The following is a 17,941-nucleotide window of genomic DNA, read 5'->3' on the forward strand; positions in this document are numbered from 1 at the left end:
TCAAAGGCTTTCTATCTATACACACTGAAAAACATGACAAATGGCAAGTGACCTGGCTTAGATGGTTTTACTGCTGTGTTCTATAATTTTTCTTGATTGACCTGGGGCTTTTCTTGGTTAGTGTGCTAAATTTGCATAAGAAAACAACAAGTCTATCATTTACACAAATACAAGGAGTTATCACACATATTACTAAAGAAGGAAAATCAAAATTGTATCTCAACAATTGGCAACCCATCAATCTCTTGAATGATTGATCTAAAAATTGCATCTTCATCTGTTGCTCACAGAATAAAGAAGGACTTACTATAAGTAATAGGTCAAAGAAAATCAGGTTTTTTGAAAGGTTGATATATCAGTGACTGTACATGCCTCATGTTTGATTTAATAAATTTAAAAAAACAGAGGAAGATAACATCCCAGCAATTTTAGTTCTTCTTGATTTTGAAAAGGAGTTTGATAAAGTCTTTAGAATTTGTCTGTTTTGGTCAATCTATCCTGAGATGGTTTCAAACCTTTACTCATTACATATCTAGCTGTGTACTAAATAATGGACAATGTTCTCAGTTTTTTCCTATACAATGTGAGGTCAGACAGGGTGATCCCCTTTTCACATATATATTCATAATAGCACTAGAGTTATTAAGTGCTGCTCTTCAAAACAATCCAGATATAAATGTTATAAATATTAACAACTCGGAAGATCTAATTAGTCAATATGCTGATGATTCCACAATCTTATGAGGTGATGATAACACTTCACTCAACACTGCTGTAGATATTCTAGTTAACTTCTCCTCCTGCTCTGGAGTGGGGCTGAACTTTGACAAAACCCAGGTCATATGGCTTTGTGCAAAAAGGAAGAACAGCAATATATTACATGGAATCCCTCTGGTTGTTTTATACTTCTTGGAATTAAATCTGATTGGATAAAAAGCAATACTACTGTAGTAAATTATACAGAGAAAATTTAATCAATTAAAATGTAACTTGCTAATTTGATTTTCAGAAATCTGTTCATGGTTGGAAAGATCACAGTAATAAAATCTTTAGCCTTGCATATGCATATTCACAGTTTCATGGTACTTCCTGACCCTCCAAAGGAAATCATGCAGCATATTCAAACAGTCTTTTATAACTTCCTCTGGAGTAGTAAATGTGACAAAATCCAAAGAAATATTCTGGTAAATGACTATCACAATGGTGGGCTAAATATGCCATATATTCAATCTTTTTGTCATGGACTTAAGGTCACACTGATAAAAAAAAATTAACTGATCCACTCAGTAATTCATCATGGAAACTTCTTCTTATAGACAAGCTTGAAGAGTCTGGAGGTGACGATACTTTCTTTTTAAAGAAAGGGCTCTACATAGCTTTACAGAAGTTCAACAGGTTCTGGAAAGATGTGTTTTTGCATGGTCAAAACTGGATGACTATCTTGCCACAACCTCTGAACAGAATTTATCAATGCCACATATCAAGATAAATGATAATACATTCTTTCTGAAGAAATGGGGTGAAAAGTCTGTATTCTTTATTAATGACATAATTAAAGAAGATGGCATCTTCCTTGCATATAAATTCATACAATAACTTAATATCAATATTACTTATGTAGAATTCTACAGAGTTCTTGACACAATAAGAGAAACTTGGAGAAACACTATTAGAAATACTATGACTTTTTCACCACAACTTTGACAATACTCTTCCTTTTTTCCATCCAAGTTATTCACAATATTTAGTCCAGATACGTGGTATAGAACTAAATTTATTGTGTAGAAACCATATTCCATCAGTGGTCTGAACTAAATTTATTGGGTAGAAACTATATTCCATCAGTGGTCTGAACTAAATTTATTGTGTAGAAACTATATTCCATCAGTGGTCTGAACTAAATTTATTGGGTAGAAACTATATTCCATCAGTGGTCTGAACTAAATTTATTGGGTAGAAACTATATTCCATCAGTGGTCTGAACTAAATTTATTGTGTAGAAACTATATTCCATCAGTGGTCTGAACTAAATTTATTGTGTAGAAACTATATTCCATCAGTGGTCTGAACTAAATCTTTTGTGTAGAAACCATATTCCATCAGAAGTCTGAACTAAATTTATTGTGTAGAAACCATATTCCATCAGAAGTCTGAACTAAATTTATTGTGTAGAAACTATATTCCATCAGTGGTCTGAACTAAATTTATTGTGTAGAAACCATATTCCATCAGTGGTCTGAACTAAATGTATTGTGTAGAAACTATATTCCATCAGTGGTCTGAACTAAATTTATTGTGTAGAAACCATATTCCATCAGTGGTCTGAACTAAATTTATTGTGTAGAAACCATATTCCATCAGAAGTCTGAACTAAATTTATTGTGTAGAAACTATATTCCATCAGTGGTCTGAACTAAATTTATTGTGTAGAAACTATATTCCATCAGTGGTCTGAACTAAATTTATTGTGTAGAAACCATATTCCATCAGAAGTCTGAACTAAATTTATTGTGTAGAAACTATATTCCATCAGTGGTCTGAACTAAATTTATTGTGTAGAAACCATATTCCATCAGAAGTCTAAACTAAATTTACTGTGTAGAAACCATATTCCATCAGAAGTCTGAACTAAATTTATTGTGTAGAAACTATATTCCATCAGAAGTCTGAACTAAATTTATTGTGTAGAAACCATATTCCATCAGAAGTCTGAACTAAATTTATTGTGTAGAAACCATATTCCATCAGTGGTCTGAACTAAATTTATTGTGTAGAAACTATATTCCATCAGTGGTCTGAACTAAATTTATTGGGTAGAAACTATATTCCATCAGTGGTCTGAACTAAATTTATTGGGTAGAAACTATATTCCATCAGTGGTCTGAACTAAATTTATTGTGTAGAAACTATATTCCATCAGTGGTCTGAACTAAATTTATTGTGTAGAAACTATATTCCATCAGTGGTCTGAACTAAATTTATTGTGTAGAAACTATATTCCATCAGTGGTCTGAACTAAATTTATTGTGTAGAAACCATATTCCATCAGAAGTCTGAACTAAATTTATTGTGTAGAAACTATATTCCATCAGAAGTCTGAACTAAATTTATTGTGTAGAAACCATATTCCATTAAAAGTCTGAACTAAATTTATTGTGTAGAAACCATATTCCATCAGTGGTCTGAACTAAATTTATTGTGTAGAAACCATATTCCATCAGAAGTCTGAACTAAATTTATTGTGTAGAAACCATATTCCATCAGAAGTCTAAACTAAATTTATTGTGTAGAAACCATATTCCATCAGAAGTCTGAACTAAATTTATTGTGTAGAAACCATATTCCATCAGTGGTCTGAACTAAATTTATTGTGTAGAAACTATATTCCATCAGTGGTCTGAACTAAATTTATTGTGTAGAAACTATATTCCATCAGTGGTCTGAACTAAATTTATTGTGTAGAAACCATATTCCATCAGTGGTCTGAACTAAATTTATTGTGTAGAAACCATATTCCATCAGAAGTCTGAACTAAATTTATTGTGTAGAAACTATATTCCATCAGAAGTCTGAACTAAATTTATTGTGTAGAAACCATATTCCATCAGAAGTCTGAACTAAATTTATTGTGTAGAAACTATATTCCATCAGTGGTCTGAACTAAATTTATTGTGTAGAAACTATATTCCATCAGTGGTCTGAACTAAATTTATTGTGTAGAAACTATATTGCATCAATGAATAGCAGTGATCTTGACCATTAATATTTGACCCCAAATCAAAAAGATTTCTTAATGTGGTATACAACTAAAGTCATTGTGCAAAAAAAGTTGTTTTTTGTGTTGACATTTTGTCCTAAAATTAAGTTTTTCAACGGATGCAATCTAAATAAAAAATAACAGAACAGAAACCATTTACCTTCTTTGAGCAACATCAACATCAACATTGACCTTAATTATTTTACTTCAATAGCATTCTTACTAATACAATCAATGCAAACAATCAACAAATTATGGTAATGCTATGTTGTGTAGAATCAAAATTATTTGAATGATGGGCAGATGGATTAGTAGCTGTCATAGTATAATACACTTAGACTTACAGTAAGTGTATAAAGACAAAGCATTAGTATAACAAAGGATAGTCAATCCAATCCATGATAAATAATACGAACCATGCACACTGGCTGGAGAACGAGAAATGACACCCAAATGTCAGAATTTTAAGGTTGGAATAAGATTCTACATAATTCCTTCCCTGGAATTATGATACTGTAGGAGGCATTTCCAAATCTCAAACCAATGTGTAGGATCATTTTTCTCTTATGACTGAATTTACAATGGTATAGAGTACATACAATGCAGTGATTATCAAAGTTTGCCAAAAAAAAGACATTTTCATTGGTACAAAAATATATGGATTGGGAAAGGAACTCTTGTTTTCAATGGAAAATTATTATTCATTGGTACAAAAATATATGGATTGGGAAATGGCTTGTGGCAACTAGAAAATTCATGGCTTGTGGCAACCACAAAATCCATGAAATTTGGTATCCTGCAATGCAATACACACTATGCAAATAATGAGCATCTCACCTCCTTATCATCTTTATCAATCTTAACAGCACTGAGAAGGATGGACACAATCCTACAGCGAACCTCTTTTGGCAAGAGAAACAGGTCCATAGTATACACTTTACTGAAACAGAAAAAACAAATCAGGTCAATGTTGAAAGCAAAGTCATATGCAAGTCTAGGTCAATTTTCTATAATTGAAATAATAGAGTTATCTAATTCTGAATATCTTAAAGGAATCTGAACTCAACATACATTCAAAGTACAGTACATCATGGGAAACAAAAGTCCCTCAAAGGTTCTGACAATGTCTTAGCTGAAAAGAATTTCCAGGAATCTAATATAAGACAGTTAAAAAAACACGATAAAACAATCTCTGATATTCTTGAGTGATAATAAAATTTTCAGGATGGTCACCATCATGGCTATATTGAATGTAAGAGTGATACTATTTTCATTTAAGATGAGCAGGACATCTTAAAAAGTCTTTTGGCAAAAACCATATGTTGAAATGATTTTCCCTTTAAGAGCAGTAGCAGCAACATGCAAAATGGCTGCCATGGCAACCATATTGAAGTCAGATTAGCATTCAGGCCCAACATTATAAGACGTCTTCTGACGAGATCCCCATGTCAATAAGCCTTTGTGCTCAGGTGGAGCAGTGATTGCTTTTCCAGATGGCTACCATGGTGCCATATTGGATGTCAGAATAACAACATTTTCACTTTAGAAAGAACTAGACATCATAAGAAGTCTTTCAGTGGAAATATTATGTTGATATGACCAACAATTCAGAAGAAGTAGCAAGAGTAAGATTTTCATACTGGATGTCCAAGTGGCACCATTTTCATTTGGGGCCAGCCAGTCCTTGAGATAAATATGAATATAAAGTCTCAGAGTAGTTCAGGAGAAGTAGTACTAGCAGACTTGTACTAATGAATGGAAGGATGATGCATGGACAATGGACGACCCAAAAGATCTTCTGGTGTGTGACCGAGATAAATAAAACTCTGAGAAGCTGAATTACCATAGATGTTGTTGCTCCTCTATTACCATCAAATGGTTAAAACTGGTTAAACTTAAATCTTCAATACAGAGAAAAAAGGCACCTCACAATAACAAAACCTCAGTAATCTGAAATTCTCTTTAAGAAAAACCATTCTGATCCTCATTTTTCCCTCTCTTTAAAAAAATTAACTCAATAAACTCAAACCCATCAAAGCCAAAATTTCATTTAATCTTGAAGACTTTCTTCATGAGATGTTTCAATGTGCATTAGATGGTTGACAAAATATTTCTGGACTATTTTTCCCAAACTCAGGCTTTCCAAGTTGCTGAGCAAACTTTCTACCCAGGGGCCAAAGGAACCAGAACAGTATTACCAATTATTTATGCACTTTACACACATCAACTGCTATGCAACTGAAGTTATTCAATAATTTAACTGTCTTTCAACAAACAAATTGCAGGAATTTAGTCCAATAATATAAGAGAGTCAATGTGCAATGTCAATTAACATGGTTACTGTCCAATAATTTAAGGAGTTAATGTGCAGAACAAAAATGGAATGGTTTGATAATCTGGAACTATAACTCTATTACAACACTGAATCCAAGCAAAGCCTCCAAGTTCTTGTCACCAATGTCTAACTGCATACCAAATTTGATTAAGATCAAATAATACTCAAGAAACTTTGTATACCAAGAAAGAATTTTGGAGTGTCTGACAATCAGGAGCTATAACCACAGATATTAGTTTTCCTCACAAAGTAACTTCATCATCTTCACAAATGATCTCTTGCTCAATTTCTACCCGTTTACAGTCCCAATGACTGGTTTCTTGTACATTTCATTTTTCACATTTACATTTTTTAAATTTTATTTTAAAAAACCTGTTCCTCAAAATGGATTGAGAGTATAAAATCATAAACATTAACATACAACAAGAAAAGCCAGACATGGAGAGGCTGAAAGAATAACAAAAATTAAGCACGATTTTGCACACAATGACAGCAATTCTGACAAGTCTTCACTGGTAGAAGACATCAGACTAACAACTGCATCAAAAGTACAATAAATATATTTCCTATTCTTATTTTAATACCAGATATATTTCATTGTGTGGTATAAAAAAGTGGCAAAGGCACAAGTTAAAATATATTGTTTTGGTACAAGATGAAATATATCCAGTATTAAGGTAGGAAAAGAAAAATTTCTTGTTATTATATACCAAACTTGCTCCAGAATCAAAGTTTAGAAGATTATACTCATTCATGCCTACCCACCCCCCTTTCATAAATTCATTTCCCTTTCATAGGCTAATCATATAAATATGCGTAACCTAAGACGGCAGTGGATTGGATTGATTTAATCTGTCAAACTAAATTACATTTTTGTCATTGTAAACTATCTGACCCTATCTGAAGACAATGTAGTCTGATTTGACAATGCATTGTAGCATGTTTATTGTTGTTTATTTTTATTGTAGTTGTCATCAAGGAAATAAGGGGAGATAACTATAGAGAGATGTGAACAGCATCTGGCCTATTTCTTTATCAAAGATTAATTTATAATGTGAAAATATAGAAAAGAAAAAAATTTGAACATTATTTTGCCATTAAATCTATATTTCATATTTAAGTATAAAATAAAGTCTGTCAAATGCTGTAATGTTATTTACATTTTATCAATAGAAGAATAAGGTCTGTAATTAATGTGCTGGAATGCACTTGTGTCAACAATAGGACAAAGTCTGTTATGTGCTGGAATGTAATTGTGTCAACAATAGGATAAAGTCTGTAATGTGTTGGAATGCACTTGTGTCAACAATAGGATAAAGTCTGTTATGTGCTGGAATGCACTTGAGTCAACAACAGGATAAAGTCTGTTATGTGCTGAATTGCACTTGTGTCAACAATTGGATAAAGTCTGTAATGTGTTGGAATGCACTTGTGTCAACAATAGGATAAAGTCTCTTATGTGCTGGAATGCACTTGTGTCAACAATAGGATAAAGTCTGTTATGTGCTGGAATGTAATTGTGTCAATATTGGAATAGTCTGCAATATACTGGAATTTAATTGTGAATATATTGAAATAGTCTGCAATATACTGGAATGTACTTGTGTCAATATTGGAATAGTCTGCAATATACTGGAATTTAATTGTGTCAATATTGGAGTAGTCTGTAAAATACTGAAATTTAATTGTGTCAATATTGGAATAGTCTGTAATATACTGGAATGTAATTGTATGCATATTGGAATAGTCTGTAATATACTGGAATGTAATTGTGACAATATTGGAATAGTCTATAATATACTGGAATGTAATTGTATCAATACTGGAATAGTCTGTAATATACTGGAATGTAATTGTGTCAATATTGGAATAGTCTGTAATATACTGGAATGTAATTGTGTCAATATTGAAATAGTCTGTAATATACTGGAATGTAACTGTACATATAATATAATAAGTCTGTTGGAATATAATTGTATTAATAATGTAATAAAGTCTGTAACATGTTCAAATGTAATTTTATTAGTAACAGAATAAAGTCTGTAATATACTAGAATGTAATTGTGTCCATAATAAAATAAAGTCTGTAATATGCTGGAATATAATTGTGTCCATAATAGAATAAGTCTGTAATATACTGGAATGTAATTGTGTCCATAATAGAATAAAGTCTGTAATATACTGGAATGTAATTGTGTCCATAATAGATTAAGTCTGTAATATACTGGAATATAATTGTGTCCATAATAAAATAAAGTCTGTAATATACTGGAATGTACTTGTGTCCATAATAAAATAAAGTCTGTAATATACTGGAATGTAATTGTGTCCATAATAGAATAAAGTCTGTAATATGCTGGAATATAATTGTGTCCATAATAGAATAAAGTCTGTAATATACTGGAATGTAATTGTGTCCATAATAAAATAAAGTCTGTAATATACTGGAATATAATTGTGTCCATAATAGAATAAAGTCTGTAATATGCTGGAATGTAATTGTGTCCATAATAGAATAAAGTCTGTAATATGCTGGAATGTAATTGTGTCCATAATAGATTAAGTCTGTAATATACTGGAATATAATTGTGTCCATAATAAAATAAAGTCTGTAATATACTGGAATGTAATTGTGTCCATAATAAAATAAAGTTTGTAATATACTGGAATGTAATTGTGTCCATAATAGAATAAAGTCTGTAATATACTGGAATGTAATTGTGTCCATAATAGAATAAAGTCTGTAATATGCTGGAATGTAATTGTGTCCATAATAGAATAAAGTCTGTAATATACTGGAATATAATTGTGTCCATAATAGAATAAAGTCTGTAATATGCTGGAATATAATTGTGTACATAATACAATAAGTCTGTAATATACTGGAATGTAATTGTGTCCATAATAGAATAAGTCTGTAATATACTGGAATGTAATTGTGTCCATAATAGAATAAAGTCTGTAATATACTGGAATGTAATTGTGTCCATAATAGAATAAAGTCTGTAATATGCTGGAATATAATTGTGTCCATAATAGAATAAGTCTGTAATATACTGGAATGTAATTGTGTCCATAATAGATTAAGTCTGTAATATACTAGAATATAATTGTGTCCATAATAAAATAAAGTCTGTAATATGCTGGAATATAATTGTGTCCATAATAGAATAAAGTCTGTAATACGTTGGAATGTAATTGTGTCCATAATAAAATAAGTCTGTAATATGTTGGAATGTTGTTGTTCAAGAGTTTAATGCCATTTTTCAGCACAATATAGGCTATACATGGCGGACAGTATAACTGGTGAAGAAAGAACCCTGGAAAACCCAGGGAACAACCACCGACCCATGAGAAGCTACTGGCAGGCTTTCCCATGTACCCATGCCAGCCGAGCCTTGGACTCGAACCCATGCAGACTGAGGTGAGATGGCAGTGATATGGAATGGTGAGCGCTTTAGACCACTTGGCCACTTGAGGCCCATGCTGGAATGTAATTGTGTCCATAATAGAATAAAGTCTGTAATATACTGGAATGTAATTGTGTCCATAATAGAATAAAGTCTGTAATATACTGGAATGTAATTGTGTCCATAATAGAATAAGTCTGTAATATACTGGAATATAATTGTGTCCATAATAGAATAAGTCTGTAATATGCTGAAATGTAATTGTGTCCATAATAGAATAAAGTCTGTAATATGCTGAAATGTAATTGTGTCCATAATAGAATAAAGTCTGTAATATGCTGAAATGTAATTGTGTCCATAATAGAATAAAGTCTGTAATATGCTGAAATGTAATTGTGTCCATAATAGAATAAAGTCTGTAACATGCTGGAATATAATTGTGTCCATAATAGAATAAAGTCTGTAATATGCTGAAATGTAATTGTGTCCATAATAGAATAAAGTCTGTAACATACTGAAATGTAATTGTGTCCATAATAGAATAAAGTCTGTAATATACTGGAATGTAATTGTGTCCATAATAGAATAAAGTCTGTAATATGCTGGAATATAATTGTGTCCATAATAGAATAAAGTCTGTAATATACTGGAATGTAATTGTGTCCATAATAGAATAAAGTCTGTAATATACTGGAATATAATTGTGTCCATAATAGAATAAAGTCTGTAATATGCTGGAATATAATTGTGTCCATAATAGAATAAAGTCTGTAATATGCTGGAATGTAATTGTGTCCATAATAGAATAAAGTCTGTAATATGCTGGAATATAATTGTGTCCATAATAGAATAAAGTCTGTAATATGCTGGAATATAATTGTGTCCATAATAGAATAAAGTCTGTAATATACTGGAATATAATTGTGTCCATAATAGAATAAAGTCTGTAACATGCTGGCAAATAATTGTGTCCATAATAGAATAAAGTCTGTAACATGCTGGAATATAATTGTGTCCATAATAGAATAAAGTCTGTAATATACTGGAATATAATTGTGTCCATAATAGAATAAAGCCTGTAATATACTGGAATATAATTGTGTCCGTAATAGAATAAGTCTGTAATACGCTGAAATGTAATTGTGTCCATAATAGAATAAAGTCTGTAATATACTGGAATATAATTGTGTCCATAATAGATTAAGTCTGTAATATGTTGGAATATAATTGTGTCCATAACAGAATAAGTCTGCAACATGCTGGAATATAATTGTGTCCATAACAGAATAAGTCTGCAACATGCTGGAATATAACTGTGTCCATAATAGATTAAGTCTGTAATATGCTGGAATATAATTGTGTCCATAATAGAATAAGTCTGTAACATGCTGGAATGTAATTGTATCCACATAAAAAGTTCTATTATAAAATCTATCAAACAAACTTATGATTCTTCAAAATTTCAGCAATATAATTTAAAAATGAAAAATTTTAACTAAATGTTTTAATAATTCCACAAATCTGGAATGATTGACATCTTTATAGCCATGGCATATGTGTAACTTTGTTCAAGCTGAGACAATGTGTGAGTTGAAATTTTGTGTGTGAGTTGAAATTCTGTATGTGAGTTGAAATTCTGCCCATGTTTGAGTCTTGATCAATTAAAGTTTGACTGTTCTTGCTAGTTATAGGAGTGGAATGAGTAACACTGGAATCACAGCTACATTATACTTGCTCACAGATTTTTTCTTTGTTTAAAATCAATACGATTAACACTTACCAGTACATGGCAACTAAAAGGAGGCCAAAGTTTTTTGTCTTTAACGAATGATTCATGATGGAGTTAATGCTAAAGCTCATTTGTCAAGTATTGTTAAACATACTCACCCAATTTTACTCAGTTTTGCAGTTTCTAATGTTTCCTTTACTAAATGAGTCGGTAGAATGAATTCAAGGGAAGACTAAAAGAAAGAAAATATAAACAAGAGAAAAATGAGCACAACAGTTTATATTAAGACAAATTAATGTCTTAAATCTGTTTTTTTCTCTCTTAAATATTGTTTATGTAAATGATGTCAACAGACACCTTAGGTTTTGATTTTCAAATAAAATTTGAACAAAAGACATGGTAGGGCAAATTTTGGCAACTAACCAGATCTAGATGAAAACCATACAGATAAATCAGATCCATCTTGCTTCCTTAAATATGGATTAAATTGTATCCAGGACTGCTTTAATAAAGTAACCATTAAAATGTCCATGGTTTTCTTCTCCATTGTGGCACCTATTTTCATGGACTTAGACATGGTGTCTAAGAATCCACATAAAGCCGATTGCAAAAATGACACATTTTAAATTGTGCATTTGTACATATTATGCATAATAATGATAATAAAACTTTATTTTTGTTTTGCAACATTGTTTAAATGATGTGTACATTTCCATTAAGTATGGCTGACTACCTCTGATACCAATTTTTGGTTCCATTTAAAACATTTTGCTCATGTTAGGCTTAACATTGACTTGCCGTCCGAATCTTGTAAGCAATGCCCCACAAAGGACAATTTATGCATCTCTTAATCATTTTCCTCAGAAGCAAACATTTTCAATATCAACAATAGTGGGATGTCAATACAGTGTATACTGAAGACTTACAAGCATTCAAAACATCAGTGACCAAAGCTGTTTTGTGTATGTATCAGGATTGGGGGTGGGGAGATTTGCTTTATTTTATAAACAACTTGATAAAATTATTCCTTATATTGATGGCTGATTTAAAAATTACATAATTTTGTAGTTTTATAAGACAGTACAATAGCATGTTATGGACATGTGCAACATGTACATAACAATTTTCTCACTGCAAAGACTGAAGATTATTACACATTCATTGTCACGACAATCAGTGGACAGGAACTGGTTTTTTTAAATTAAATATCAAAGCAGTTTCAAAAATGAAGGAAAGAACAAAAACAAATAAAAACAGTAAGACTGATAATTACAAATGTATTTGTTCCAGCATGTGCTGCCACCTCTATGATTTTAATATCAATGTCACCATGGTGACTTAAGTAATTGTAATATTCCAACATTACCTCATAAAATACTATTACAGGGTATTTATCCCATAAGTTTCTGCACATTTAGTGTTTAATATATTCATGAAATGTCACTAGATTTTTTTCTGAAGAAAGTTTCATATTTACATATTTGTTTTCCTGATTTCTTAAACTTTAAATTATGACTTGGAAATGAGTGATGATCTGTTATGACATGTACCATAGAGATTTCTCCATGTAATATGGTATGTAGTTTATGTTACCCAGCCCTTGAACTCCAAATAAAACATGGCCAAATAGCACTGAATTTCAAACAGACTTGGTAATTTGTCTTCTTTCAAGCATGTGAACACAGAACCAAGCTTTTAAACGAAGTACACCATTTTTAATAAAGTTAGATTCAATGACTGACCAGGGAAATTAACAAACTTCCAGATGTGAAAATTTAAAAAAAATCTTTTTATCAATACAAGAGTTCAAACAAAAAGAATATACACACACTTGCACATGCACAAAATTGCTACATGTATATATGTATACACACCAAGACACATACATTAGGACATTATTTGAAAAGAGCCGATGATAGCAAACAATCTGTTCCTTCATAATATGATTTTTTGTAAAAATGGAGCAACTATGGAATACAATGTTGTCCAGATGTGATTAATAGAGCAACTATGGAATACAATGTTGTCCCGATGTGATTAATGGAGCAACTATGGAATACAATGTTGTCCTGATGTGATTAATGGAGCAACTATGGAATACAATGTTGTCCAGATGTGATTAATGGAGCAACTATGGAATACAATGTTGTCCCGATGTGATTAATGCTTAGTTTGTGTGCACACAACACCCCCATACAGGGTAATATGCAACATGCATGGACATATTATGTTTAACAAAAAAATGCACATGACATTCTAAATCCAGCAACTGAACACTGGCAAACATGCTTAGTAAAGATTCTAAAAGAACTGCTGCTGCTAAATTTTCCTTGGTACAACCCATAGCTTTTTTTTCTTTCTCTCTCTCTCTTCAAGATAGCTATAGTAGCAGTAATACTGGTTGTCTGAATTAGACCTTTTTTATTTAAGACCAAAAAGATACCCTAAAAAAGTCTGTGGTTAAAATCCCACATCAGTATGACTTATCTTACATGAGGAGAACCAATAACAATAATTTCAAGATGGCCACTGTAACAGCCACTTAAGACCAACTAGACATAAGAATTCCTCAGACAAAACCCCATGTTGATATGACTTTTTGCTCCAAAATAATAGCAATAACAAGATTTCCAAGATGGCTGTTGTGGAGGCCATATTGGACTTCAGATCAGCAATATTTTATATTAGAACCAATTAGATATCATAAGAGGTCTTTTAGTGAAAGCCCCATGTTAATATAATCATCAATTCAGGAGGAGTAGTGATATAACAAGATTTTCCAGATGGACATTGTGGTGTCTATACTGGATGCATTAAGCAGTACCATTATTATGGGATAAATGTGTCTAACGTTTCATAGCAACACTTCTCAGTAGCAAGAGCTGAAATATGTACTTAAAACTTTTAGGGATGCAAATTTTTAATAAAAATTAGTTTCGTTTCTCCAATAACACCTGATCACATAACTTTCTTTGTGACTTCCAAATCAAGCCCTCCCAGAAAGACAAAAAATATCTGTCTATATATTATACTATATAGACAAATGGAAGGAACATTTACAGGTTAACTCCCCTTTCTACCTTCTCACAGGTTACCATTATACCCAGACAGTGAGTGGTCACTGTGTAGATACATCTAAACCAATGAAATTCAGTTCTCTCATTATGGAGGTCATGCAAATAGATGCTACAGAAGACAGACTGGGTGTGTCAGTCGACTGACTTCACTGTGTCCTGAATTGAGACATTACATTCAAGGCCAGGCTCATGGAAGTCAGTCATATTTCATATGCTTTATTAGCACTATAAAGCGCTAAAATTACCATTGGTCTTCTCATTCAGTTTAATTAAAATAGTGTATCACTACTTTTGGACTCTACATATTCAATCCAAACCTATTATATGTAAAATCTTAATTCCATTAGCTTCATTTTATTATCCTCCAATTAGTGTGGCTTTAATAAAACTGCCTGATTAGTGACTAAGTGAAAATCTCTTAACAATAATTACAAATGGAATGCTGCAATTAGCAGTTAAGTAAGTGTACATGGAAAAAAGTAAATACAAGTACAACATAGTGTTTTATTATTTGTATTCACTCATTATAAGATAATTTATGCAAAACAACTGTGAGAACATTTTCATATTTAATCTTTAAAAGAAAAGAAAATTGCCTTTATTTTGGTCAACAAAAGTGAAATATATGGTCACACAGACATAGATAGACTTGTTATGAATTTATAATAATTACCTCTATGAAGAGGGTCAGGACTCATAAAAATAAATGATTAAAAATGAACAGAGGTGTGTGCATGTGTGTGTAGTAATCAGAAATAATCCCCTTTTAAAATACTACACCATTGCAACAAAATCCAATGTACTGTTCTAAATCTTATTGCAAACTGTCATTGCAAAACTGAATTTAGCTCATCAAGAGCAATACAACTATATTTAGACCATGATACTATCTCTCCTTTTGACCCTTCCAGCATTATTTTATGTATAGGTTGTCTGAATCAAATGAAATAGATCATTTCACTTCTAGCAAATCTGACATATATCAATGCACACAAATGCACACACAAAACACAAACATCTGTACCTCTCTCTCTCTCTCACTAATCTATTAGCTTAATATAAAAAAAATGTAAAACTACTTGTCAAGGAAGACCTCTTTGAAAAATGTATTGTCTAGATCTCGACCCTGAGAAATGAAAGAACATTTACAGTTGCATATAATGCAGACATGATATTACCGTAATAATATATCAAATATATGTTTAAGATAAAAATATTCAAAGAGAATCTTTTATTTTTCCAAACTAAACAGCTAAAATCGTTTCAAAGGAAGTCAAGAATTGTTACTAAATTATCCCACCAAATAACAATCTAAAGAATTATTCAGAATAAATTGCTGAATTGTCCATGAATTATGTAATTTTAAAGATACAAATCCTTTGAAAAATAATTTCAGAAAAGAATCATGGAGTCAATTCTGTGAAAATGAGTATTTTATTTGTATGCATATAAAAGAAAACTTTCCTTCTGCAACCACAATATCAACGATTATGCCTTATATTTACTTGCCTATCAATTAACTCTTTTTTTTGCCCAGATAACTTAGCTCCTTCAAATTTTTAAATCCTCTTTAGCCAACAATAATTCCCATATTTTTAAATAATTAAGATATTTTGTGGACTAAGATGAAGATGCTGTCTTTTTATTTCTTGTTTGTTAAGCAGGAAGTATGCCAGAAATAATCTTGGACGGCTTTGTTCCATGCTGCCACCTATTGGTTTAAAGAGATGATCAATGGCTACGATCCCTCATTGCCATTGGATTTCATAGCCAGAAATGCTCAAGATTAGAAGCCATGTGTGTGTGTTTTGGGAAGTATCTACACAACCCTTTACAAACAGAAGCCTAGTTTCTTGTGTGAAAACATCCCCCTTCAAGGGCTCACTTGGGAGTTCCATAATGAAAGTAAGATGACAAAAGCAGAGGGGTTCAGATATTGAAATCTATCGACCCTCTGACACTGTTTGGATCATCCATCACTCTTTTGAGAATGGTTAGTCAAAATCTGATGAAAAGGTAGTAGTCTGGTGCCTCAAGTGGATTACAAGAGTGCATGAGTGATGGGTAATAACTGACAATTGATGGAAAGCCTGGGGAAGGAGAAACTGTGTTCCTCTTTTTCCTCCCTGTCTGCTTGTAAAAATAGGGGCATATGACCACCTACAATTTGCTTGGATAGGAGGAAAAAATAAGAAAAACATGCCATTGTTCAGAACTGACTAATCATCCATTCTCTTTATGTTCCCTAGCTGGGTCATGCAGAGATAGAAAATTGTGCTGAATGTTAAAGGACAAATCTTGTGTCTTCTTGCTTTCTCACCTCCTCAATTTGACACCCTAATAAAAGTGGTGAACTGAATGGGAAAGAGTGCATAGGAAAACAGCAATAATTTTTAGCAGTCATTTTTGTCTAGATGAAAACCATAATCTAAATATCTCTGTACATAACTTTTTTACCAGTAGGGTAGCAAAAGTTGCATGCCCCTGACTCAACACAAAGAAGCTACTGCATTACTGCGATCACAAAAGCTCCTAGAGATGCTCTAACACTTTTGCAATCTTTCACAATTGTGGCAAGATTTTGAATGACAAACTGTCATCATCATCATCTACATCCATCAAGGCATCAACCTTGTTGGTAGAATGATTGAAAGTGGAAGAGGGTGTTCTGACTGAAACAAAATCTTATACTTTCCTCTATCGCTGCCATGAACTAAATTCCATCTGTTCCATTGTCAGATCAGAGTGTACCAACATTTCCATTCATCACCTTCATCAACAGGAAATGATAATGAAGTATTGTTTTGCCCATTGGATTTGCCATAGTGATTGCATTATGGAATGCCTGCCCAGCGTGGTTGGTTTGGCTCAGTCTGATAGCTCCATAAGTAATGTCATTTCTGGACAGGTTGATTGGCAGTTGGAATGGCATATCATATGGCTGAACTGGTTGATTGGCAGTCAGGACAGATTTGCTGTCTGGCTGGCTGGTGCGGTATGGTCAGTATAGCCAGCTCACCAGTCAGAGATAACAGGCTCCTGACCACTCTAATCATACATAGCTTGTTCATACATCTGGACCAGATGGTTGGCAGTCAAAATTGAACACCAAAGAATATAGGTCATGTCTGGCCAGCTGGTGTGGTGTGGTCAATATGGAACATCTGTTCATACCATACTGTTCAAATCCTCAAATCTGACCTTTTTAGTAAAATTTTCATGGAAAGGTTAATGATACTTGTACACACTAAAGGCTCTTGGGTGGGGAACAATTTTAAAATGTAAACCATTATGCCTCATAGCTCTTAACCTCATACAGTCTGTGGCTCTGTAGGCAGCTGATAAACATGCACCAAGGTTACACAGTACTGTGTGCTATAAATAAAGCACCTGTTACCTATTCCACTTTATATGCATAGGCCTGCCTGTTAAATTTATAACAGTGTAGTAAATGTTAATTAAAAAATGACTAGTGTAGAGGCATATAAACATGCTTTCATGTGAATCAGGTAGAAGCATCCACTAGTTCGTCATGAGAATGGGGTAGAGGCATCCAAAGAGGTTTACATGACGTAAAGGGATAGTCTGGGTGATAATGATTGCAACTCCTCACACCTCATGGGCATCATCCTA

General features: G+C 32.4%; 1 protein-coding gene across 6 annotated transcripts in view; it reads right to left on the reverse strand.

Moving 5' to 3' along the window:
- The window catches only part of LOC149806589 (uncharacterized), a 255,709-nt gene that overhangs the window by 170,669 nt on the left and 67,099 nt on the right, over window positions 1–17,941 (reverse strand). For all 6 annotated transcript variants that reach the window (XM_089955210.1, XM_089955217.1, XM_089955242.1 and 3 more), the window contains exons 11-12: window positions 11,390–11,463; window positions 4,595–4,697 (exon numbers count right to left, since the gene is read on the reverse strand). In XM_089955210.1, coding sequence (XP_089811336.1) covers window positions 4,595–4,697; window positions 11,390–11,463 — 177 coding nt within the window. The remainder of the gene's footprint in view (window positions 1–4,594; window positions 4,698–11,389; window positions 11,464–17,941) is intronic.

This window comes from Sinohyriopsis cumingii, chromosome 1 (assembly GCF_028554795.1).
Source record: "Sinohyriopsis cumingii isolate HCF-2022 chromosome 1, ASM2855479v2, whole genome shotgun sequence".
In the NCBI taxonomy this organism is placed as follows: Eukaryota; Metazoa; Mollusca; class Bivalvia; order Unionida; family Unionidae; genus Sinohyriopsis; species Sinohyriopsis cumingii.